The sequence below is a fragment of the Capricornis sumatraensis genome, chromosome 8, assembly GCF_032405125.1.
Source record: "Capricornis sumatraensis isolate serow.1 chromosome 8, serow.2, whole genome shotgun sequence".
Classification (NCBI taxonomy): Eukaryota; Metazoa; Chordata; class Mammalia; order Artiodactyla; family Bovidae; genus Capricornis; species Capricornis sumatraensis.
The window spans coordinates 92,560,839-92,588,160 of record NC_091076.1 but is presented as its reverse complement, the minus strand read 5'-3'; the positions used below and the strand labels follow the sequence as shown (position 1 = coordinate 92,588,160).

At 42.3% G+C, this 27,322-nt stretch overlaps 1 protein-coding gene across 4 annotated transcripts in view; it reads left to right on the top strand.

The window, feature by feature from the left end:
- Positions 1–27,322, top strand: part of STAT3 (signal transducer and activator of transcription 3) — a 74,383-nt gene that overhangs the window by 21,155 nt on the left and 25,906 nt on the right. For all 4 annotated transcript variants that reach the window (XM_068976312.1, XM_068976310.1, XM_068976311.1 and 1 more), the window contains exons 2-4: positions 21,154–21,304; positions 22,890–23,034; positions 23,612–23,710. In XM_068976312.1, coding sequence (XP_068832413.1) covers positions 21,177–21,304; positions 22,890–23,034; positions 23,612–23,710 — 372 coding nt within the window. In that variant the 5' untranslated portion in view covers positions 21,154–21,176. The remainder of the gene's footprint in view (positions 1–21,153; positions 21,305–22,889; positions 23,035–23,611; positions 23,711–27,322) is intronic.

The following is a 27,322-nucleotide window of genomic DNA, read 5'->3' as shown; positions in this document are numbered from 1 at the left end:
ATTTATTAGACTGTTCTGGGTCTTAGTGCGGAACGTGGGACCTAGTTCCCACCAGGGACCAAACCCCGACTCCTTCCTTGGGAGCCTGGAGTCTTAGCTGCTTGGAAGGACCACAAGGGAAGTCCCATCATCATCATAATTTTTAACCCATTTTAGTTAAACCACTAAATCATGCATTTTAAGTAAATAAGTATTGTTTACTGGTAAGCTGCATAGTATACTGTTAACATGATTACATTTTCTTTCACATGCAGATTTTTTTCCCTGGAGTTAATATTTTTATCTTAAAAAAGAATTTTTATAAAATAAAAAAAATTCAAAATTATTTTCATAAAAAATCGATTTACTTTTCTTATACCTATTGCTAACTTCCCCCAGATATTCCAACAGGTCTATCAAATGCCTGGCACTCTTACTGCAAATACTTAAACACATTCATAATCTGTTCGTTATTTTCTGGGCAACTCTCACCTCTCATGAGAGTCATCCTGCAATCTGAGTCTCCTTTCACCTGTCTTTCATATTGGATTCCCCTTTCCCTAGATCTTATGTCTTCCTCTTTCTATCTTGATTGCTTTATTTGCTGAACCACAAATTCTAGTAAAATCCTATCAGGAAAAGGTGCCTGGGAGATACTTTTCTGAATTGTTGAGTATCTGAAATCTCTTTATTCTTTCTTCACCTCAAATGATGGTTTGGGTGGGCACTGAATCATTTGTTCATCAACTCGAAGGCATTGCTGGCTCAATTGGCTTTGAATCCTTCAGTGCCTGTGTTGAAAGGCTTCTGCTGTTCTGATTTTTTATGCTCTCCAAGAGGCCTGGTTCTTTTCTCTGGAAGTGTGTATGACTTCTTCATTCCCACTGTTCTGAAATTTCACAGAATATGCCTTAGTGCGAGCCTATTTTCATTCATTGGATTGAATTCTCTTTTCCATCTTTTTTGCTGTGGATTTATTCCAGGAAGTTTTCTTGGTTGTTTCAACCCATCTATTTGATTTTAAATTCTGGCTGTCATTTTCAAGAGTCCTTTCTCAGTTGCCATTTTTATCTTGATCTTCATTTTTTTAATTGAAAAATATTTTCTTATTTATTTGACTGCACCAGGTCTTAGTTGCAACACATGGGAATCTTCATTGTGGGATCTGAGATCTCGTTCCCTGACCAGGGATTGAACTCAGGCCCCCTGAACTGAGAGCTTGGAGTCTTAGCCACTGGTTCACCAGGAAGTTGTTCGTCTTAATTTTTATCTTATTCCTGATTAACATATATAACTTGTCTCTTTGAGGATGTTATTTATAGTTTTGTGAAGTTTTTGTATACTGCTAGTAATTCTCTGGAACCAGTGACAGACTTTATTTTCTTGGGCTCCAAAATCACTGCAGATGGTGACTGCAATCATGAAATTAAAAGATGCTTGCTCTTTGGAAGAAAAGCTATGATCAGCCTAGATAGCATATTAAAAAGCAGAGACATTACTTTGCCAACAGACATTACTCTGTCCAGTCAAAGCTATGGTTTTTCCAGTAGTCATGTATGGATGTGAGAGTTGGACCATAAAGAAAGCTGAGCACCAAAGAACTGATGCTTCTGAACTGTGGTGTTGGAGAAGACTGTTGCAAGTCCCTTCGACTGCAAGGAGATCCAACCAGTCCATCCTAAAAAAAATCAGTCCTGAGTATTCATTGGAAGGACAGATTCTGAAGCTGAAACTCCAATTCTTTGGCCACCTGATGCAAAGAACTGACTCATTTGAAAAGACCCTGATGCTGGGAAAGATTGAAGGTGGGAGGAGAAGGGGACGACAGAGGATGAGATGGTTGGATGGCATCACCGACTCAATGGACATGAGTTTGAGTGAACTCCGGGAGTTGGTGATGGACAGAGAGGCCTGATGTGCTGCAGTCCGTGGGGTTGCAAAGAGTTGGACACGACTGAGTGACTGGACTAAACTGAGTATTCTCAGATTCCCGAGTTCCTCTTTTCTTTTGTTCATCTCTCTCATATTGAAAGTTTTCTTCAAAAGTCTAATAGGTGAAGTTGAATGGTCTTAGTTGCTTGTTAGGCTTCCCTGTGGGGTGACTGGGGGAGGCCCTGACTGCCAGGCTTCTTGGAGCTGCTGTATGTGGCTTCTCATCTGATTGCCATTATCTCAGTTTAGTGCATCCTCAGCAGTGCCTGGTATCCCCAAGTCTGGAAGTTAGCTTTCTCCAGGCAATGAGTGTTCTTTCTGGGTTTGGAGAAAGGTAGTTATCTGGGGGTCTAGAGGCTGTTCATACAGGTTTTCAACCAGTTCTCCTATTTTTATCCAAACTTTTCACCCCTCCCTTCAAATATCTCCCACCTCCAACTTTGAGCTTTTGGGGTGTTACACAGCAGACACTTACTGTTCAGTTTTCTCGGCTGTACTAGGTCAGTTAACATCACTCTACTTTCTGAATTCTAGAATTTGATTGACATATTTTGTCCATGGTCATCTCATTTCCCATTCTTTGTCCTTGTGGGTTTGTACCCATTGCCCCTGCTTTACTGTCGCTTTACTGGGCTTGTGGGTCATGTTGAACCAGAAGATCTGTATTCTGTTCTCTAAGCACCCCTGTGTTTGCACATGCTGGTCCCTCAACGTGGACTGGTTATCCCTTCCTTTCTAGCATTGCCAGCTCTCCTGCAGACCCACTGTACCTTGTGAAGTACTCTCCAAGAAATGGAGAGAGGAGGAGATAGGAGAGAAGGAAGAAGAGGAAGTAAAGGAGGAAAGAGGAGAGAGATTGGAGTCAAGGCTTATATTCAAGGTTTTTAGCGTGAGCACGTGCAGGAGTGGAGGTGTCATTTGCTAAAATAGGGGAGATTGAAGGAGAAGTTGGCTGGGAGAGGTTTTTAGTGAAAGGGTTAGTTCAGGGTATATTAAATTTGGGATGTTTGTTAGACATCCAAGTGGAGATGTTGAGTAGACAGAGGGTTCTGGAGTTCATGGGAGAGGCTAGGGCTGGAGATGTAAATTTGCGGATTGCCAGATGTTATTTTGAAGAAATTGGGACTGGATGACTCATTTAGAAAGTGAGAGCATAGGGGAAAGAAGAGATTAACTAGCAAAGTAGTTTTAACAGCAAAGCCTTTCCTTTTAAAACTACAAATTCCTTTCTCATGGAAGTTGGGCTCTATCAAGATGACATTCCATCAGTGTGTTAGTAGAAGTGTTGTTCTGGTCGCCAAGGGCCATAACCCAACTGAAACTTTAGTAGCACAAAGCCCCCACCATCTTGTGCTCACTAATTCTGTGGGCAGGGAATCTGTAAGGCAGAGGTGGCTGGTCTTAGCTCCGCAGTGTCGGGGGCCTCAGCTGGGAAGACTGGAACATCTGGGGACTGTTATCACTGGGAGGCTGCTTCACTCACATATTGCCTGGGACGAATCAGCGGCTGACCTCAGCGGGGACTGTGCGCCAGCTGTCTCCATGCGTGGCCTCTCCCGCCTTGGGCTTGTCACGGGGTGTTGGTTGGGTTCTGGAGAATGAGCCTTCCGAGGGAATCAGCACTGCTGTTTTACTCTATTGGTTGGAGCAGTCATGGACTTAACCAGATTCAAGGGCAAGGGGCAAAGACGCCTTCTCTCAAAGGGAGGAGTATCAGAGAGTTTGGAGCCATTTTTTATACCCACCCCAATGCCCTTTTGGATTTGAGGTTCTGACCCCAAACCACAGTCACTTTGAGGGAAGAGGTTCTAAGACAGGATCCACAGATAAGGATTCCCAGCCCCAGATATCTGGCGCTCCAGGCTAAGTGTCCAGGATCAACTTAGTATCTCTTTAAGGGAAAGTATCCTGAATAAATTAAAGAAAAACTTCTTCCTTCTCTTCAGTAAGTGTTGAAATATATTGTGAGTCTGTGACATTGAGATTCAGAAATTTAGGTACTCTTTCTCTGCTTTATTTCAGTTGCCTGTCTTAAAAGAATACTACTAAATTACACAGCATTCTAAATCAGTGGATGCTTTTTGACTCTTTTCATTTGGGCTTTGGCCAAAGATAATAGTATCTGCAGGCTTCTCCCCACCCCACCCCTGCCCCACCCCAGCAACTGGCCTTTCTCCCTTTGCTGCTTCAAGCCTGGAAACTTTGACATGATGATTTACTTGCCCGATGTACAGTGTGTTTCTTGAAGGCTATACTCCTGTTTTTATTTATTTAAAAAATATTTATTTGGCTGTGGCGGATCTTTAGCTGCAGCATACAAACTCTTGGTTGTGGCACATGGGATCTTATTCCCCAATTAGGGATCGAACCCAGGCCCCCTGCATTGGGAGCTTAGAGTCTTGGCCACTGAACTACGAGGGAAGTCCCTATACACCTGTTTCTAAAAGTTGGCAGCTTGCCTCTGATTCCTGTGAGGGTGAGTCCCTCTGCATTCACTGGAAGGATGCTTTGCTTCCCTCTAGAAAAACCTCTAAATTCTAGGTAACCGGTCATTCGGGGTAGAACTAGTCGTCTTTTCTTAGATGCAGTTGCCGTACTGTTGGCGTGCTTTTCAGCACTGTAGCCATCAGTGACTGTTAAGTAGGAACTTCCGCAGTGGAGGTGGTGTTTATGTGTGTGTGTGCCAGTGTGAGTAAAGGAGGCTATAAAGGCACTACTCATTTGGTGTCTTAATCCGATATCAGAATGATATGTAAGGGTCAAATGGAGGAGATGGAATCAAAACAAGAAAAAGCCTCAGCCGCATTTGTAGGTGCTGTAAGCATTCAGAGTTGAAGCAGTGACTGGACCCTGGGTAGGGTTAGGGACCAGGGCTAAGTTCTCCGGAGGAGATGGGAAGGGGACGTACAATGCCGCCAAGGGGAAAACTACTTTAGGCAAGAACATCAGCGAAGAAGGAACAGTCTGTGGAGGGTGGAGGTGAGGTTGGAGAGGAGATAAGTTGACATCCTGAAAGTCATCTTGAGACCCAAGAGAGGAGCTGGAGGGGCCAAAGTTGGCTGAGGAGTTGGGGAACCTTAGTGGGTGTAAAGATTTTGGGTGGGACAATGTTTTTGAACTGGAGGAGTTGCTGTAATTTTACTCTTATTGAAAGGTCACTGAAGGGTCATCCTCAAATTTTTCAAACAGCAAATCTGAAAGAGTTTGGTCTGCTCCTCAGAATGCTGCTTACTGGATACAGGGTCCTTGCCTGGAAGAATATGTTTCAGTCCACTGACTGAGCTGTAATTCATACCAGTGGTTTACTTGTACTATATGTCTGAGTATCTGTTGTGAGCTGGGCACCCTGCTGGATGCTGCGGGGTGAAAGGAAGAACAGACTGGTGAGCAAAAGCCCAGGCTCTTCCTGTCCTCAGGCTGGCAGCCCGGCGTAGAGGTTACCAGTTCAAGTTATGGAGTCCACAGTGCTCACTCAGGCCCAAGTACAGAGAACACCGGGAATCCTTCTCAGTAGCAAAACTGGGGGAATTGTAAGCTAAGGGTACATGCATGTTCATGAAGGGGCTTGAGCAGAAGTGATATCAGCATACAACTGGGGCAAAGGTCAGCCTTCAGCTGAGGCCGGGCTTTAGTTGATTGAAGTCAGGAGTGTCCACTTCCTTCCATCCTTCGCCTGGGTGGGGGCCATGTAAATTGTTGTGCGTATCCCTGTGGAGTAACTAGGACTCTGCTTTACCACTTTGTTATTGTTTGCCTTTTCTCTGTTGGACTCCTGTGTTCCCTTAAGACCATTAATTACTGAGACCTGTTCAGGGGCAAACAGGATTAGGCCAAAATAGCTTCTCTTATGTGAAGAAAATCATTCCTGGTTCTCCTTCTTTAGAGGCATGACAGAAAACCATTCATGGTTCTCCTTTCAGTTCAGTTCCGTTCTGTTCAGTCGCTCAGTCGTGTCCGACTCTTTGCGACCCCATGAATCGCAGCACGCCAGGCCTCCCTGTCCATCACCAACTCCCGCAGTTCACTCAGACTCACGTCCATCGAGTCAGTGATGCCATCCAGCCATCTCATCCTCTGTCTTCCCCTTCTCCTCCTGCCCCCAATCCCTCCCAGCATCAGGATCTTTTCCAATGAGTCAACTCTTCGCATGAGGTGGCCAAAGTATTGGAGTTTCAGCTTTAGCATCATTCCTTCCAAAGAACACCCAGGACTGATCTCCTTTAGGATGGACTGGTTGGATCTCCTTGCAGTCCAAGGGACTCTCGAGTCTTCTCCAACACCACAGTTCAAAAGCGTCAATTCTTCAGCGCTCAGCTTTCTACACAGTCCAACTCTCACATCCATACATGACTACTGAAGAAACCATAGCCTTGACTAGACGGACCTTTGTTGACAAAGTAACGTCTCTGGTTTTTAATATGCTATCTAGGTTGGTCATAACTTTCCTTCCAAGGAGTAAGCGTCTTTTAATTTCATGGCTGCAATCACCATCTGCAGTGATTTTGGAGCCCCCCAAAATAAAGTCTGACACTGTTTCCACTGTTTCTCCATCTGTTTCCCATGTAGAGACCTCCTAACCTGTCTGCTTACAGAATTGTTTACTTGTCTTCCTAAAATCCTTCTGACCTCCCCATTCCCTTCGGACAAGAGTTCCTGTTTCTTTGTATGGCTTACCCGAGAGCCTCTCCACACTCATCTTATGCCATAGTTTCTTTATGTGGTCTCCTTGGGGTTCTGCTTCATTACAACTGCCTGGAGCCCATCCTTGGAGTTGATTATTCAGTACATTTAGAGTAAGGACCAGCTTCTAGTGTCTCAGAACCCTTCAGGTAACTGAGATGTGCTTGCTGGGTGAGCCTGATCTCTGCTTTTGTTCTGAGGTTCTCAATCTGGCCACACCTTAGCATCGTCTGAGGAGCTTTCGAATATTGAAACCTGGTTCCTTCCCATCCTCAACAATTCCCATTTGGCTTCTGGTTTGGTTGCCAGGCATCTCTGTTTTATTTTTTATTTTTACAAAAATATCTGCCCTCGTAATTCTGCTCTGTAGCTAGGGTGGGAGAGGGAAATGGCAACCCACTCCAGTATTCTTGCCTGGAGAATTCCGGGGACAGAGGAGCCTGGTGGGCTACAAGTCCATGGGGTTGCAAAGAGTCTGACACAACTAAGTGACTAAACGACCACCACCACACCACCAGCAGCGTTCTTGTCTGGAGAATCCCATAGACAGAGGAGCCTGATGGGCTACAGTCCATGGGGTCACAAAGAGTCAGATACGACTGAGCAGCTGAACACACAGCTAGAGTGGGGAACCTCTGCATACCAAGGGCAGAATCAAGGAGCAGATGTTACAGGAAAACAGATCCTGATTCTGGAGTGACTTATCCTTTTATGTACAGATCTCCAAGTATTTGAAAAGCCACTATTCCATAGGTTATCCTTTTCTCTCCTGATCTTATTTCCTGCTGCCCAAGTCTTCTTCCCGGGCGAAACGTTCATGTTCTTGGACTGCTCACGCCCTGATTGCCCCTCCTGGAATATGTTTGTTTTCTAGTGCACCATTTAAATTGTGATACAGTCAGAATATCACTATGGGCCAACTGGACTAGTCCTTTTATTCAGACAACTTATATGTCTGTTAAAATATCATTAGATCACATTGACTTCGTATGATGATTGACTCATGGTTTACTTAAAATCAATGAAACTCCCACTGTAGCATAGCGGTTAAGAGCTGGAATTCTGAAAATGGACTTATTAGGGTTGGGGTTCCAATTTCATACCTTTACTACCTGTCTGACCTTGGGTGAATCACTTAAAATTCTGTGCTTTATTTTCCTCCTCTGTAAAATGGGTATAAAAATAGTGTCTATCTCACAGGATTATGAGGATGAAATGAGTAAATAAATATATGTCAAAGAGTGTCTGGCACACAGTGAAAGTTAGTCACACAGTTGTGTCCAACTCTTTGCGATCCCACTAGGCTCCTCCTTCCATGGAATTCTCCAGGCTCCTCCGTCCATGGAATTCTCCAGGCAAGAGTACTGGAGTGGGGTGCCATTTCCTTTTCCAGGGGATCTTCCTGACACAGGCAAACCTGGGTCTCCTGCATTGCAGGCGTTGCTATATAAATATTAGCAATAATCATTAGTTCTTTGGACTGCTCTTAAACCAAGGTTCTTATTTTTCATCTTTCTCTTTCATTTGGATATCACTTAGTGTTTCCACCTTTAGTCTTTTTAGGACTTGGAGTTGTCCTTGGGTGAACTGTGTATGGAGATACTTGATCAGGGTGCCACCCAACCCTCTCTTCTCTATTCTTCCCTTTCATTTACACCAAATCACTGCATTACTAACTCCCTCCCTCAGGCTACATTACAAAGACCCATTAAAATGCATGTATTTTATGTAGAAGGGAAAGTTGAGCTTATCATTTAACAGGACTAATCTGATGACAGAGGCTGAAATCTGATCACATGGACTACAGCCTGTCTAACTCAATGAAACTAAGCCATGCCCTGTGGGGCCACCCAAGACCGAAGGGTCATGGTGGAGACATCTGACAGAATGAGGTCCACTGGAGAAGGGGATGGCAAACCACTTCAGTTTTCTTGCCTTGAGAACCCCATGAACAGTATGAAAAGGTAAAATGATAGGATACTGAAAGGGGAACTCCCCGGGTCAGTAGGTGCCCAATATGCTACTGGAGATCAGTGGAGAAATAACTCCAGAAAGAATGAAGGGATGGAGCCAAAGCAAAAACAATACCCAGTTGTGGATGTGACTGGTGATAGAAGTAAGGTCTGATGCTGTAAAGAGTAATATTGCATAGGAACCTGGAATGTCAGGTCCATGAATCAAGGCAAATTGGAAGTGGTCAAACAGGAGATGGCAAGAGTGAACGTTGCCATTCTAGGAATCAGCGAATTAAAATGGACTGGAATGGGTGAATTTAACTCACATGACCATTATATCTACTACTGCGGGCAGGAATCCCTCAGAAGAAATGGAGTGGCCATCGTGGTCAACAAGAGAGTCCAAAATGCAGTACTTGGATGCAATCTCAAAAATGACAGAATGATCTCTGTTCGTTTCCAAGGCAAACCATTCAGTATCACAGTAATCCAAGCCTATGCCCCAACCAGTAACGCTGAAGAACCTGAATGGTTCTATGAAGACCTACAAGACCTTTTAGAACTAACACCCCAAAAAGATGTCCTTTTCACTATAGGGGACTGGAATGCAAAAGTAGGAATTCAAGAAACACCCGGAGTAACAGGCAAATTTGGCCTTGGAGTACGGAATGAAGCAGGGCAAAGACTAATAGAGTTTTGCCAAGAGAACGCACTGGTCATAGCAAACACCCTCTTCCAACAACACAAGAGAAGACTCTACCCATGGACATCATCAGATAGTCAACACCGAAATCAGATTGATTATATTCTTTGCAGCCAAAGATGGAGAAGCTCTATACAGTCAGCAAAAACAAGACCGGGAGCTGACTGTGGCTCAGATCATGAACTCCTTATTGCCAAATTCAGACTTAAATTTGAAGAAAGTAGGGAAAATCACTAGACCATTCAGGTATGACCTAAATCAAATCCCTAATGATTATACAGTGGAAGTGAGAAATAGATTTAAGGGACTAGATCTGATAGACAGAGTGCCTGATGAGCTATGGATGGAGGCTTGTGACATTGTACAGGAGACAGGGATCAAGACCATCCCCATGGAAAAGAAATGCAAAAAGCAAAATGGCTGTCTGGGGAGGCCTTACAAATAGCTGTGAAAAGAAGAGAAGCAAAAAGCAAAGGAGAAAAGGAAAGATATAAGCATCTGAATGCAGAATTCCAAAGAATAGCAAGGAGAGAGAAGAAAGCCTTCCTCAGCGATCAGTGCACAGAGATAGAGGAAAACAACAGAATGGGAAAGACTAGAGATCTCTTCAAGAAAATTAGAGATACCAAGGGAACATTTCATGCAAAGATGGGCTCAATAAAGGACAGAAATGGTATGGATCTAACAGAAGCAGAAGATATTAAGACAAGGTGGCAAGAATACACAGAAGAACTGTACAAAAAAGAGCTCACAACCCAGATAATCACAATGGTGTGATCATTCACCTAGAGCCAGACATCCTGGAATGTGAGGTCAAGTGGGCCTTAGGAAGCATCACTAAGAACAAAGCTAGTGGAGGTGATGGAATTCCAGTGGAGCTAGATGATGCTGTGAAAGTGCTGCACTCAATATGTCAGCAAATTTGGAAAACTCAGCAGTGGCCACAGGACTGGAAAAGGTCAGTTTTCATTCCAATCCCAAAGAAAGGCAATGCCATAGAATGCTCAAACTACTGCACAATTGCACTCATTTCATACGCTAGTAAAGTAATGCTCAAAATTCTCCAAGCCAGGCTTCAGCAATACGTGAACCGTGAACTTCCAGATGTTCAAGCTGGTTTTAGAAAAGGCAGAGGAACCAGAGATCAAATTGCCAACATCCACTGGATCTTGGAAAAAGCAAGAGAGTTCCAGAAAAGCATCTATTTCTGCTTTATTGACTATGCCAAAGCCTTTGACTGTGTGGATCACCATAAACTGTGGAAAATTCTGAAAGAGATGGGAATACCACACCACCTGACCTGCCTCTTGAAACAGGTATATGCAGGTCAGGAAGCAACAGTTAGGACTGGACATGGAACAACAGACTGGTTCCAAATAGGAAAAGGAGTATGTCAAGGCTGTATACTGTCACCCTGCTTATTTAATATGCAGGGTACATCATGAGAAACGCTGGGCTGGAAGAAGCACAAGCTGGAATCAAGATTGCCAGGAGAAATAGCAATAACCTCAGATATGCAGATGACACCACCCTATGGCAGAAAGTGAAGAGGAACTAAAAAGCCTCTTGATAAAAGTGAAAGAGGAAAGTGAAAAGTTGCCTTAAAGCTCAACATTCAGAAAACTAAGATCATGGCATCTGGTCCCATCAGAAAATAGATGGGGAAACAGTGGAAACAGTGTCAGACTTTATTTTGGGGGGCTCCAAAATCACTGCAGATGGTGATTGCAGCCATGAAATTAAAAGACGCTTACTTCTTGGAAGGAAAGTTATGGCAAACCTAGATAGCATATTCAAAAGCAGAGACATTTCTTTGCCAACAAAGGTCCATCTAGTCAAGGCTATGGTTTTTCCTGTGGTCATGTACGGATGTGAGAGTTGGATTGTGAAGAAAGCTGAGCGCCGAAGAATTGATGCTTTTGAACTGTGGTGTTGGAGAAGACTCTTGAGAGTCCCTTGAACTGCAAGGAGATCCAACCAGTCCATTCTGAAGGAGATCAGTCTTGGGTGTTCATTGGAAGGACTGATGCTGAACTGAAGCTGAAACTCCAGTACTTTGGCCACCTCATGCGAAAAGCTGACTCATTGGAAAAGACCCTGATGCTGGGCGGGATTCCGGGCAGGAGGAGAAGGGGAGGACAGAGGATGAGATGGCTGGATGGCATCACCGACTCAATGGACATGAGTTTGAGTGAACTCTGGGAGTTGATGATGGACAGGGAGGCCTGGCGTGCTGTGATTCATGGAGTGGCAAAGAGCTGGACACGACTGAGTGACTGAACTGAACTGAATCTGATGACAGTGGATGAAATGGTTAGATAGCATCACCAACTGAAAGGATGGGAGTTTTAGCAAACTCAGAGATGGTGAAGGACAGGACGCCTGGTGTGTTGCAGTCCATGGGGTCCCAAAGAGTCGGACACGACTTAGCAACGAAACAAGAATCTGATAATTTAATCTCCTTTTCCCAGGGCATTGAGGAAATGTATTTAGCACATGAAATGCGGATGAAAGGGATGCCATGGGGAGAAGGAAAAATACAGCTGTGAGGTACACGCAACACAGACAGGGATGCTATACAAAATTTTTTTTGAAAGGCGAGAGTGGCCCCCCAGATATAAGGTGGTTAATTTTTTGTTGTTGTTTGTTTTGTCTTTTAATTAATTAATTTTTGGCTGTGCTGGATCTTCGTTGCTATGTGAGGACTTTCCTCTAGTTGCAGGGAGCAGGGGCTGTTTGCTAGCTGGGCTGCGTGGGCTCCTCATTGCGGTCGCTTTTTTAGTTGCGGCGCACAGGCTCTAGGGCACGGGGCTCCAGTAGTTGCGGCACACAGGCTTAGTTGCTCTGAGGCATGTGGAATCTTCCCCAACCAGGGATAAAACCTGTGTTCCCTGCATTGGCAAGCAGACTCTGAACCACTGGACCACCAGGGAAGTCCCCACTATTTTCTTATTACTTACAGAACAGTCCCTCAAAAGAGGGCTACTTCCCCATTTTGCTAAAGGCGAAGCCTGTTCAGTAGTCAAATAATGTTCTCCTCCTCCCATATAGCTGATAAATGACCTTCAGGGTTTTGCACCCAGGCCCATCCAAGGTCAAGTCTCTTGGTCCTTGGCTTCACACCACACAGCTTCAGGGGAGCGTGTCTGGTTGGGGGAGGGGTCATGTGACAAAGTGGGAAGGCCATGTGACATTCAGATTTGGTCTCTGTTGTGGTTTTTATCTGGAGCTCAGACCTGTTCTCAGGCAACTTTAACCATAAACTTCACATTGAGTAATTGACAAAGCACGTCTAGTTGTGTTACTTTCAGTTTAGAGAGAATATATTTGTTCTGCTCTTATTGTTTAATCTGAAATAGTTATGATCACATGTGCCTATCCCAAATGAGGTATGGGGAATACATCACATTAAAAAAAAATTACTTCCATAGCACTGTTAGATTTGAAATAATAAGAGGCCCTGGGAATTCGTAGTTTTCAGAATTTTTTTCTCAAAGGTAGCTGTTTGAGCACTAGATGATCATTAGTGCTTTGGGTTTTGCTTATAACATCCTAATTGCCCTTCATGGATCAGGGCACTAGGTTTTCCTTCCTTCTTGCCGTTCGCATTCCTGGTCGTCTCCACCTCTTACATTTAACTGTAAACCTGATACGTTTTTTTCTCTTATGTTTCTGGATTTAAATTAGATAACTACACCAAAGTAGCGCTAGTGATAAGACCTTACACATGTCAGGATTTGGAATGGAAAAAAAACCATGTGCTCAGCACAAGAGTCTTGAACTTTTCCAAGAATTAAAATGGGATAATGGACTTCCCTGGAGACTGCCTGCCAATGCAGGGGACACAGGTTTGATCCCTGGTCCAGGCAGATCCTACATGCTGAGCAGCAACTAAGCTTAGTTGCTGAGTGGCAATTGAGGCCATGCATTGCAACTACTGAAGCCCACTTTCTAGAGCCCAAGAACCCAACGAGAGAAGCCCCCGCAATGAGCAGCCCATACACCACAGCTGGAGAGTAGCCCCCACTTGCTTGAACTAGAGAAAGCCCTGTCGCAGCAAGGAAGGCCCAGCACAGCCCAAATAAATAAAGTTGGATAAGAAGAATGAGGGATAGTAGAATTTGGGGGGTTGCATGTACTTCAGAGTGTCATTAAAACTGTTCTTTCCCTCACTTCTCCAAGCTCTGCTGCTGCTGCTAAGTCGCTTCAGTCGTGTCCGACTCTGTGCGACCCCACAGATGGCAGCCCACCAGGCTCCCTGTCCCTGGGATTCTTTAGGCAAGAACACTGGAGTGGGTTGCCATTTCCTTCTCCAATGCATGAAAGTGAAAAGTGAAAGTGAGGTCATTCGGTCGTGTCCGTCTCCAAGCTCTACTCCCCAGTAATTTAGTAGTACTTCTTTCTTATAGTCAGTTTTGCCCACATTAGTAGGGAACTATAATTCAAATTCTCTTATATCTCAATGTCCTTTTTTTCTTTTTTGCAAGGAAGTGTTGGTTTCTAACTTTAAAACAAATATTTTATTGTTATCTATAATTGAATATATTTGATTATTACAGTGAGGTTAGTTCAGATTGGACACTCAAGTGTTTAATATTTTGTCTTTTTAGGAAACCAAAACTGGGTATACATATCTTATTGTGAAGGCAAATGTCTAGTCTTTTTTAAAAAAAATTAGTTTATTATTTTTGGTTGTGCTGGGTCGTTGCTGCTCAGAGGCTTTCTCCAGTTACAGCCAAGTAGGGGCTACTCTTCCTTGCGATGCTTGGGCTTCTCGTTGCAGAGCATGGGATCGAGGGCTCACAGACTTCAGTGCTGCAGCACACAGGCTCAGCAGTTTCAGCTCCCAGGCTGTAGACTGCAGGCTTGGTAATTATGACACACAGGCTTAGTTGTTCTGCAGCATGTGGGATCTTCCCGGGTCGGGGATTGAACCCATGTTCTCTGCATTGGCAGGCAGATTCTTATCCACTGTGCCACTGGGGAAGTCCCCAACATCTAGTCTTAAACTTTATAAAGGAACTGTTTGGATTTGTAAGTGACAAAATCACATATTTACTATCCAAATGTACTTATTTTGAATTATTTTATTTTTTTGGTCACACCATGCAGCACGTGGAATCTTAGTTCCCTAGTCAGAGGTCGAACCCATGCCGCCTGCATTGGAAGTAGTATAGAGTCTACTGGTCCGCCAGGAAGTCCCGACATGATTACTTTATAGTCTTCTAAAAATGTCTTCTCAAAAGGACTGGTTTCTATAGACCTTAGTACCATTTGCTGCTGCTGCTGCTGCTAAGTCCCTTCAGTCGTGTCCGACTCTTCGCAACCCCATGGACTGCAGCCCACCAGGCTCCTGTGTCCATGGGACTTTCCAGGAAAGAGTACTGGAGTGGGTTGCCATTGCCTTCTCCGTAGTACCATTTATATGTTACTTTTTACTTGGGTTGCCTTAGTCACTGGGCCTTTCCTAACAGCAAAGAGGAGCTTAGTGTAGACAACAGATAAAATACAAGTATGAATAAATATGCTGTTTTAAAGGTAGGTGTTTCTAATACAGAGTATGGCTAACATCCAAAGAAAAATCTTGTGACGCACTGCAAGGTGGAACAGAAACTATCTTTAGATCTCTGTATGTTCTGGGTGTTTGTAGACACCTGGTTTTCCTCTCTCTCCTCACTTTCACCCCGATTCATTCACCCCTTGTCGTAAATCCACTGGTGCATGGATGCAAAGAACAGGTGTTAATTTTAAAAATATATTTTATGAAATGATCTAATGAAGCCTTTTTTAAGTGGTCTTGACTTGTGGTTCTCAGTACATCCCTTGGTTTCTTTAGATCGAAGTACGTAAATGAAAACTGTGACATAGTGGATGAATCTTTTCAGCGATCTTTACAGTAATAAGTTCCCCATTAGACAGTGGTTGTTTGCCTTTTGACTTGTTGGTAAATTATCCCCAAGAGGCTGAGAAATTCCTGTTCTGAAAAGTCCAGAAAGCCTTTGGTGACTTGCTGTTTCATTTTTATTGTTCTTTTCTCTTCGGTTGTAGAAAACAGGATCAAACTTACCTTTCCTTTATCTGCTAACGTTTGATATATGTGGACCTTGAACAGAGTTAAGTCCTGGAGAGGGACTTTTCTGGTGGTCCCATGGCTAAGACTCCGACCTCTCAGTGCAGGGGGGCCTGGGTTTGATTCCTGGCCAGGGAACTAGACTCCACATGCCTCTGCAACTAAAGATCCCTTGTGCCACAACTGAGACCCAGCACAGCCAAATAAATGTTTTTTTTTTTAAAAAAAAACACCTAAAGAGAATTAGAGAATGTATTGCCCTAAGCCAGCCACTGTATAGAATGAATTGCTTTCTCTCCTCTGCCAGGAGTGGTACTGGGCACTCACATTGTTGTGCAAATTTCTCTGATTTGGGGTTCAGTGAAAGTGGTTTTTAAGTCATGTTTAGAATTAGAATCATTCCATAGATAAATACTTTAGCTAGAATTTAGTGAAGTCCTTCAGATTAACTTGCAATTCGAAAAAGCAGAATTGAAATTGTGGAATAAAGTGGACTTGAAAAAAATTTTGCAGTTAAGACAGTTACCACAAAGCTAATTGGCAGTGGTTTCCTAGACAATTTGGCTAATGCTCTTTCTCTTTATATAACATCTATTTGGTTGCATCAAGTCTTAGTCGTGCCACGGGCTGCATCAGGTCGTAGTTACGGCACGTGGGAGTCTTGTTGAGGTGTCTGGGCTTCTCTCTAGTTGCAACTCATGGGCTCAGTCGCCCCAGGGCTCAAACCCAAGTCCCCAGCATTAGAAGGCAGATTCTTAACCACTGGACCACCAGGAAAGTCCCGGCTAGTGATCCGTTGGGGATCCACAGTTCTTACGAAGAACACTTGGCCTGTGGCTCCTATTAGTTAAATATGGTTAGTAGCTAAGCAGCTGGTAAGGAAATCACTGTTTGACCCTTTGCTGAAAATACTACCTGTTCTTTGGCTTTCCTTTAGAAGGATTTTTTTTTTTTTTAACATAAGAGAGCTAATACACTATTACCTACACTGATTAGTCTGAGACATAGAACATAACATTAGTCATTTTTCGTCTTTTAATTTTATGGAAATAAAATATTGTTAGCTCATGTCTGGTTTAAGAAATAGCCCAGTTATTGTACTAACTAGCACTAAAATCACTGCAGATGGTGACTGCAGCCATGAAATTAAAAGATGCTTACTCCTTAGACAGAAAGTTATGACCAACCTAGACAGCATATTAAAAGCAGAGACATTACTTTGCCAACAAAGGTCTGTCTAGTCAAGGCTATGGTTTTTCTGCTAGTCATGTATGGATGTGAGAGTTGGACTATAAAGAGAGCTGAGCATCGAAGAATTGATGCTTTTGAACTGTGGTGTTGGAGAAGACTCTTGAGAGTCCCTTGGACTACAAGGAGATCCAATCAGTCCATCCTAAAGGAAATCAGTCCTGAATATTCATTGGAAGGACTGATGTTCAAGCTGAAACTCCAATACTTTGGCCACCTGATACGATGAGCTGACTCATTTGAAAAGACCCTGATGCTGGGAAAGATTGAAGGTGGGAGGAGAAGGGGACAACAGAGGATGAGATGGTTGGATGGCATCACTGACTCAATAGACGTTAAGTTGGAGTAAACTCCAGGAGTTGTGATGGACAGGGAGGCCTGGCGTGCTGCAGTCCATGGGGTTGCAAGAGTCCGACAGGACTGAGTTATTGAACTGAACTGAACTGAGCACTAACTAAAACCCAAACAACAACAGCAACAAAAACCTTCTGAGTAATGAATTAGAAATGAGTCGGCAAACTTTCAACAATTTGTAATTTTTTAATGATGTAAGAGTTTGAAAATGCAACTATTGAGGCATGAAAGTGAAAAAGTGAAACTGTTAGTCAATTCTGACTCTTTGCGACCCATGGACTGTAACCCGCCAGGCTCCTTCCTCTGTCCATGGAATTCTCCAGGCAAGAATATCGGAGTGGGTAGCCATTCCCTTCCTCAGGGGATCTTCCTGACTCAGGAGTCAAAGCCCAGTCTCCTGCGTTGCAGGCAGATTCTTTACTGTCAAGAGCCACCAGGGAAGCCCATGACTCCATGGTTAATCCAGCAGTGAGCAGGGATAGGGGATGCTGCTTCATAGTTTTAATTTGGACCTTCAAGGATCAGACTAATGGCTCTGTATTTGTATCCACGATCAGCAGTTAGTCTATTTTTTAATTGACTTATAACACAGGAGTTTATTATGAAAAGGTGTCTTTAAGTACTTTATTAGAACCACAGCTTTTGGATTACATGGTCTGTAGTAGTGTCCAGCAAAAATAGAATACAAGTCACATATGTAGTGTTAAAGTTTCTAGTAGCCACAGTAAAAGAAGTAAGAAGAAATAAATAAAATTCATCTTAATGGGGTATTTTATTTAGGGACTTCCCTGGTGGTCCCATGGTTAGGACTCAGCACTTTCACTGCAGGGAGCTTGGGTTTGATCTGGGAACTAAGATCCTGCAAGCCATGCAGAGCAACCAAAAGGAAAAAAAAAAAAAAGATAGTAAAACTTAATCCAGTATATCTAGAATATTAACATTTCTATATTAATGAGATATTTTACTTTTGCTTTTGTACTGAGTCTTCAAAATTCAGTGTGTATTTTACAGCCTGTCTGGTTTGAAATGAGCCACATTTTCAAGTGCTCAGTAACCACTTTCGGCTACTGACTGCTATATTGAATTATGTAGAGCTACAGTTTTGACATTCACGTGAGACAGAAATCTATATAAATTGGCCTGGTACACAGATTTCTATGCAAATCATGTCCTGAGAAACACAAGGCGGATCCTGATGCTTTTAGCCTAGGAGGCAGGCAGATTTTAAGTTGGTCCTAATGTGAATATTGTAAGAGTGTTCTAATGGTCTTTGATTTCTTTTTTCTTTTTTAAATTTTATTGGAATATAGTTGACTTACAACTTTGTGTTAGTTTCAGCTCAGTGATTCAGTTATATATATATATATTCATTCTTTTTTAGATCCTTTTCCCATTAGATTCTTACAGAATATTGAATAGAGTTCCCTGTGCTACACAGTAGGTCCTTGTTGGTTATCTATTTTATATATAGTAGTGTGTGTGTGTTAATCATAAACTCCTAATTTATCCCTCTCATCCACATTTGCTCTTTGGTAACCATATGTTTGTTTTTGAAATCTGTGAGTCTTTCTGTTTTGTAAATAAGCTCATTTGTGTCATTGTTTTAAAGGTAAATTCCACATGAGTGATATCGTATGATATTTGTCTTTTCTGACTTACTTCACTTGGTATGGTAATTTCTAGGTCCCTCCATGTTGCTGCAAATGACATTATTTCATCTTTTTTATGGCTGAGTTGTATTCCATTGTGTGTGTGTGTGCGTGTATCACAGACAAATGCCATGTTTTCTTGATCCATTCCTCTGTTGATGGACACTTAGGTTGCTCCCATGAGTGCAGCAGTGAGCATTAGGGTGTGTGTATCTTTTTGAAGTAAAGATTTTCTCCGGGTCTATGGCCAGGAGTGAGATTACTGGATCATATGATGGTTCTGTTTTTAGTTTTTTAGGGAACCTGCATACTGTTCATAGTGGTTGGAGGCCTTTGATTTCCTATTGAGAGTAAAATTCAGCACGGTCACAATGCTTCAGCAGTAGCATGCGTTTCCTCACTGTTTAGCACACATGTGTTACTGCCCAGGTAGCCTTGCACTGGTACTGTGGCAGGTTAGTCTTGGGGGTGAGCAATGCTTGGGCGGGGGGTGGCGGGTGGGGGAGACTGCAAAGGAATGGTAGCTGAAAATGTTCGAGACATGCCTCAGATATTGGTTTTTATAAAAATCCCAAGCAGTGAGAAAACTTAACTTATTCTAACGTTGTTGGAAGATTTAGCTTATTTATTAAAAAGAATTAGCCTGATTGGGGCGAGTGCCTCATTCTGACATTCTCATTTCTTTGCTTTACTGAAGTTTTCACCAGTGGAACTTAAGCCTTTGGTACTTAAGCGAGGAAATACCTTAGATCTGTGGTGTAAGTATAAAGCACACATTGGGTTTAGAAAACTTTGTATGAAAAGAAGAATGTAATGTATCTCATGAATAATTTTTGTATGATCACACGTTAAGGTGCTAACATTTTGGATGACTTAGGTTAAGGAAAATGTATTTTTAAAGTTAATTTTACTTGCTTTTTTTTTTTTTTTTTACTTTTTAAAATATGGCCCCTAGAATATTTAAGATCGCCTGTGTGGCTTGCATTACATTTCATTGGATAATGCTGCCTTAGATAGTTATTTGTTGAATGTAAAGACTGCTGGGTGGGGCCAGCCTCTGCTCTCCTGAGTATATGCTTGAAAGCTTGATCCATTGACAGTATCTTTGTAGTAGCAAGGGGGTCTGCTGCATCTGTCCCCTCAAGAGAGGGGAGGAGAACAGCAGCACAGCTCCCTGGAATTCTGTAATTTGGGTTTGCTCAGCTTGAGTTGCTCCTTGGCATGTGGAATCTTCCCAGACCAGAGATCGAACCCGTGTCTACTGCATGGGCAGGCAGACCCCTAACCACTCGCCCACTGGCGAAGTCCCGCCCAGTTCTTTTTATGAAAGGACCAGTAATTAGGTGCTTCTTCATGCCTTCTCTGAGAAATCAAACACTCTATATATGTATTTGCATATATTCTGTCTCTCAGTAAATGTTCTCACTGTCCCAGAGAACCATGTCAATATACTCTGATCTATACATACCTTAGTCTTTGGCTACTGCTTGTAGTTATCCTTTACAGCTTCTTAAGGTTGTTGTTATGTTAGTCGCTCAGTCGTGTCCAACTCTTTACAACCCCATGGACTGTAGCCCACCAGGCTCCTCTGTCCTTGGAATTCTCCAGGCAAGAATACTGGAGTAGCCATTCCCTTCTCCAGGGAATCTTCCCAACCCAAGGGTCAAACCCAGATCTCCTGCATTGCAGGCTGATTCTTTACCGTCTGAGCCACCAGGGAAGCCCAGTTCTTAAGATTACTTGGTCTCTATTGCTATTTCAATGACCCAAGATATTCAGAAAGAGGATTTAAGGTGGTTAGCTGGCTTGCATTCTCCTTCCTGAACATTTCTCTGGGGTATTCATGAACCTGGGGACAACTCGAATGCCTTTTCTTTAGCTTCTCTTCTTTCTCACCCCAGACTGAGAAATTTTAAAAACATAATTACTCTTTTTTGAATGGGAGAACCCCAGGCAGATCCTTGCTGTAGGTTTAAATCTGTAGTCCTTTTTAACTTTTTATTTTATATTGGAGTATAACCGATTAACAGTGTGGTGGTAGTTTCTAAATCCGTAGCCTTGGAATTAGCTCTTTGTCCTCCCTGAACACCCACATCCCACGTTTTGGTCTTAGCTCAGGTTTACGGTATTCATATCTCCCAGTCCACCTAAAAGGAATGCCAACTGGAAAGAAAGGAACTCATATCTTTTGAGCATCTATTGTGTGCTGAGCACTGAGCTGAATGCTCTAGAAATATTATTTCAGTAGCCCAGAGAGCTGGGAATTATAATGTCTGTGTAATAATAAGAAGAAATGAAATCTGGAAGTGAAGTACTTTCTCAATTTCACATACCTCTAGGAGATAATGGATTCTAGAACTTGGCACCATGCCCACATTGTCATCTTGGTTTAGAAGAAAGAAGCTGTGATGTGGCCCCAGGGGTAGAGATTTGAATCCATATGTATTGTTCTAAAGTGGGTGGAGCAAGTGAGAACCTTCCCACAGCACCTTTTATCCCTAATCACAGACCTGATCCCTATGTTGGATAGATCATTTCCTCTTACTGGGACTGGTAGTGACCATATGAACCTTTGGTTTGCAGTTGTGATCCCTGATTCCAGCAGAATGGCCCAATGGAATCAGCTCCAGCAGCTGGACACACGGTACTTGGAGCAGCTCCATCAGCTGTACAGTGACAGCTTCCCCATGGAGCTGCGGCAGTTTCTGGCCCCTTGGATCGAGAGTCAAGATTGGTAAGTCCTTCTCAAGAAACTCCCCAAATTGCTAGGCTTTAGTTTGAGTCAAGAGACATGATCTGCTCTAACTTAACTCTTTGCTAACTATTTCATCTTAAAGCTTATAGTTGCAGGTGACGGAGCAAAAGAGATTGGAAAGTAAAGAGGTCATTTTAGTCCTGAAAAGCATTTTTACGTTAGAAAGGCATCTGGAAAGCTGTCTTTTGGCACGCTGAAACATCCTGCTTGATGGTTCAGTTCAGTTGCTCAGTCATGTCCAACTCTTTGTGACCCCATGGACTATACCACCCCAGGCCTCCCTGTCCATCACCAACTCCCGGAGTTTACTCAAACTCATGTCTACTGAGTCGGTGATGCCATCCAACCCTCTCATCCTCTGTTGTCCCCTTCTCCTCCTGCCTTCAATCTTTCCCAGCATCAGGGTCTTTTCAAATGAGTCAGTTCTTCGCAAGATTTGAAATTGAAAGTAAAAACTGTTACTGGTTCAGTCGTGTCTGACTTTGTGACCACATGGGCTGTAGCCTGCCAGGCTCCTCTGTCCATGGAATTCTCCAGGCAAGAATACGGGAGTGGGTTGCCATTCCCTTCTCCAGGGGATCTTCCCGACCCAGGGGTTGAACTCAAGCCTCCCGCATTCCAGGCAGATTCTCTACCATCTGAGCCACCAGGGAAGCCCATTTTAATTTCATTTGCTTGATGAGATTCTCTGCATGTTCTGATGCTTCAGGGACATGCCACAGATAATTTCTTTTTAATCTGAATGAGAATTTTGTCATGGATAAAAAAAGGTTTGGGTTTGTACTTCTGATTCCTCTTTCATTAAAGAAAAGAGATACAGAGTTAGAGAAAGAGACTCAGTCATAGAGGAGATAGGGGTTCCCTGGTGGCTTAGATGGTAAAGAAATCGCCTGCAATGCAGGAGACCCGGGTTCGTATCCCTGGGTCAGGAAGATCACCTGGAGAGGGAAATGGCAACCCACTTTAGTATTCTCGCCTGGAGAATTCCATGGACAGAGGAGCCTGGCAGGCTACAGTCCATGGGATCGCAAGAGTTGGACACAACTGAAAGACTAACACTTGGTCATAGAGGAGATAATGGTACAGAATCCCAGCAACTCTTTCCTTCACTTTAATGTATTCAGATCCACCTTTTAATTTTGGTTTAATTCAGGCCCATGACCTAGTTTTTCCAGAATTTGATGAGGGGCTGGAGAGGTAATTCAGAGATGTTGGAAATAGGCCATCCTAACCTGGGATTGGTTATTTGCTACTGAAAATCTGACCATAGAGTTGACTGAGAATTTAAAGGAAAACAGCATATCTGATCATTCAAAATTTGATAAATATAGAACTATGACAGTCGTAGTAATAGTATCCAAAATAATTGCTGGTAATTTTAAAATCAGTGACTTTTATGATTGCTGAGTAAGATGTATCTAAAATGGTGAGTGGGTTAAAGCTTCAGGTTTGCCTTGTTTTTCCCTCCTTGATGGTGATTTCGAGTGCATGCCTGTGCGTGTGTGAGCGTGTGTATGTGTGTAGGTTTCAGAATCATTCTTTGTCTTTATCTTCCTTTTTCTAGGGCATATGCGGCCAGCAAAGAATCACATGCAACTTTGGTGTTTCATAATCTCTTGGGAGAAATTGACCAACAGTATAGCCGCTTCCTGCAAGAGTCCAATGTTCTCTATCAGCACAATTTGCGAAGAATCAAGCAGTTCCTTCAGGTGTGAGGAGAAACTGAACCTGCAGAGAAGGGTTTTAGCTTTCTTTCCTGAAAAATGTTTGTTTCTCACTTGGTTAATTAATAACCTATCTTGTACTTTAAATCCAAGGAGAAGTTACCAGCCCTTTGAGTATTATTGCTTGAAGTTTACTTGGTTGGTTCATTGAAATAATAATGTGATTTTTATGTTAATTATATTATGTTAGTATGCTAATAACATGATTGTAACAAGTTCAGATGACTAGGAAGATGGCTCTTACTTTTCAGTGTCAAAGGCTTGGACACCGTAGTTGGATACTCCTTGACAAAGTCATCCCCCTGTAAGACCAGGATAACTCACTGTCCAAAGACAGACAACCAAGCCTACTCTCACTGCAGTACTGCTCATCGTGATTGCCTTTCTTCTCCGTCACTTCTTCTCCTACTGACTGTAGCCAGGCTCTGATGCTCTGTGGTTCCATGTAGTACATGTAACACTTTCCCTAGTTTATGAGGAAGTTAGCTTTAAGTTAGCAAAGTTCGGTCCACATCTCCTGAGCTGCTGCTGATTTTCATTCTCTTTGTCTCCTCACTTACAGAGCAGATACCTTGAGAAGCCAATGGAGATTGCCCGAATTGTGGCCCGTTGCCTGTGGGAAGAGTCCCGCCTCCTCCAAACTGCAGCCACTGCAGCCCAGGTGAGGCCTGGGAAGAAGCAAGCGCTGTTAATATGTGCTTCCTTCACGTGTACGAAGATGTCCTTGCCTTTTGACCTCCACAATCGTGGGTGTTTGGGGGTTTTGTACAGTAAAAATAACTTTCTCAGCATATAAAATACATTCTCCTTTTTAAGGAAGACTTTATTTAATAAAACATTACAGAAAATTACAAGGAAGAAAGTTTTAAGAACTGAAAGGTCACTGGCTCCTCTGTCCATTTTGTCTTCCCAGGAAACCAACATTAATAGTCTGGAATATACCCTTTCATAACTGTCTCCAGGCTCCTATATAGGAAACACATGCACACACATTATATTTAAATTGGTTTACTTTTCCACATCTTGCATTCTTTTAATTACATCATGTAAATCCTTCTAAGTCGAGCAGTTTAAAGCTAACTCATTTTATTTGCTGCGTAATATTCTGTAGTACATAATTTATTATTGTCCCTTCAATAGACTTCATTTCATTCTGTTTTTTTTTTCTCCTCCATGAAAAAGACTAGTGCAGTACCTCCCTATATATCTTAATATATTTATGCTGTGTTTTCTCTATTACAGATTTCTAGGCGTGGGATTGTTAGATCAAGGGGTGGGGGTGTGTGTGTGTGTGTGTAAAATATATAAAATTTTATAGATAGTTCTGGGTTGCTTTCCCCAAACGCTGTAACTGTTCACACTTGCCCCAGGAAGAATGACAATGGACTCTTCTTGGGAGCCACCTTGGGGGTGGTTTGGGATTGAGTCATTCAAGTTCATATGTATTTCTCTTTATTATTAAGTTTGAGAATAACCTCCCTAGAGCTAAAGATACAGTTAACTTAGGGAATAGAGATTATATGACCCTACAGGCCCATTGAGGGACCACATATTGATATATGATAGTCATATCCATCTCTCTAGATCATCTAATCTCTTATATATCTATGTGTGTCCTACTGTGTGCTAGTTATTATGACCCCCTGCTCTAGAGGAGGTTGTGGTGTGAAACAGAAAATCAAACAACTTTATCATGCAGTGGGTTTTCCAGGCAAGAATACTAGAGTAGGTTGCTATGCTCCGCTCCAGGGGATCATCCTGATCCAGGGGTTGAATTCTCTCCTATGCCTCCTTCATTGGAGGCGGATTCTTTACCACTAGCACCACCTGGGAAGCTAGTAAAAAATATACAAATTATTAAAATATATTTAAAAAGATGAAAAAAGTTGATTTAACCATAAAAAATATATTGAAAAAGACTTTAAAAAATTACACTCTGTATCCCAGCAAAAAACCCAATAGGCCAGATAGTTTAGAAGCTTTAACAAACCTTTGTGGTACAAATTGTTCCATTATCATTAAACTCCTCCAAAGTGTAGGGGAAAAAGAGATGAGATTGAAATAATGCTAATATCAAGACCTAAACTACAGTGTAAATACAAATTATTTTATGAGGTTGAAATAATGCTAATATCAAGACCTAAAAGACAGAGTAAATTTAAAATGGTTAGGATTTTTTAGGGAGTCTGTTAATGTAATTCATTAAATTAGTAAATTAAAGAAGAAAAATTGTATTTTTGTTAGATGACAAAATTTAGTGTCCATTCTAGATTTTAAAAAGTAAAGAAATTAACAACAAAAAAAAGAAAATTTGTCAGAAATATGATACACAATGGTGAAACACTAATATTGTTAAAATAGTTACAAGATTGAGGGTGCCTCTTGCCACTGATATTTTTCTGGAAGATCAAGCCAATGTAATAAGACAGAAAAAGGGAGTGTAAATGTTGGAAAGTAACAGACAAACTTTAAATGAAACAAAACAACACAACTATTAGAACTAAGAAGAGTTCAGAAAGGTGATTGTGTTCAAGGTAAATATTTTAAGAATCAGTAGGTCTCATAAATAGTAACAATAACGTTTCATTACATGAAGATGTAATGGAAGATCAGCTTCATAACAGGAAAAATAAATTACATGATATGCATATGTTATTTTTTATTTTATTTATTTATTTTTTAATTTTCCCCCATCCCCTGCATATGTTATTGATACATGTGAAAAAATGTCTGGAAGGATATTTGTTATTATAACCCCATGGTCTATAGCCCCACCAGGTTCCTCTGTCCATGGGATTTCCTAGGCAAGAAAACTGGAGTGTGTTGGCCATTTCTTTCTCTAGAGCATCATCCTGACCTAGGGATCAAACCCGCCTCTCCTACATTGACAGACAGATTCTTTACCACTGAGCCACCTGGGAAGCCCCAGAAGGATATGTGCCAAAGCATTGATATTGTTGGTTACAGGAGACTTTCTTATTTTCCCTGAGGGTTTTTTTGTTTATTTGGCTGATTGGTTTTTTTGGCCATGCTGCCTGTGTGATTTTATTTCCCCAACCAGGGATTGAACCCACACCCTCTGCAGAGAAAGCGCAAAGTCCTAACCACTGGACTACCAGGAAATTCCCCTGAGGTGTTTTCTTTAATAACCTCTAATTGGGGAATATTTTTTTCTTTTTCCCTTCTTTAAAAAAAATTATGGTAGCATACACACAACATGAAATTTACCTTCTTAACCATTTTTAAATATATAGTTTCATTAGTGTTAAGTTCATCACATTGTCGTACTTGTCCAGAAATTTGTTTATCTTGCAAAATTAAAATTCTATACCTATTAAACAATAACTTCTCATTCCCCCTGGTATCACCATTCTACTTTCTGTCTCTGTGAATTTGACTGTTCTTTGTTGCTGTTGTTCAGTTGCTAAGTCATGTCCGACCCTTTACGACCCCATGGACTGCAGCATGCCAGGCTTCTGTGTCCTTCTCTGTCTCCCAGAATTTGCTCAATCTCATGTCCATTGAGTTGGTGATACCATTCAGCCATCTCATCCTCTGCCGCCCTCTTCTCCTCCTGCCTTCGATCTTTCCCAGCATCAGGGTCTTTTCCAACAAGTCGACTCTTCACATCAGGTAGCCAAAGTATTGGAGCGTCATCATCAGTCCTTCCAATTCAGGGTTGACTTCCTTTAGGATTGACTGGTTTGATCTCCTTGCTATCCAAGGGGCTCTCAAGAGTCTTCTCCAGCACCACAGTTCAAAAGCATCAATTATTTGGCACTCAACCTTCTTTATGGTCCAACTCTCACATCCCTGCATGACTACTGGAATAACCATAGCTTTGGCTATACAGACCTTTGTTGGCAAAGTGACATCTCTGTGAATTTGTCTGTCTTAGGTACCTCATTTAAGTGGTAACATACCGTGTGTGCCCTTTTTTACTGGCTTATTTCTCTTAGCATAACATCCTTAAGGTTTATCCATGTTGTAGCATGTTTATCCAGAATTCCTTTCCTTTCAAAGGATGAATACTATTCACTGTGTGGTTATATCACATTGTGTTTATCCAGTGGACACTTGGGCAGCTTCTACCTTTTGGCTGTTGTGAGTAATGCTACTGTGAACATGAGTGTGCAGTTTTTTTTTTTTTCTTTTCAAAGACAAAAACGGGGACTTCCCTGGTGATCCAGTGACTAAGACTCCAAGCTCCCAATGCAGGGGGCCCGAGTTCAACCCCTGATCAGGGCACTAGATCCCACATACTGCAACTGAG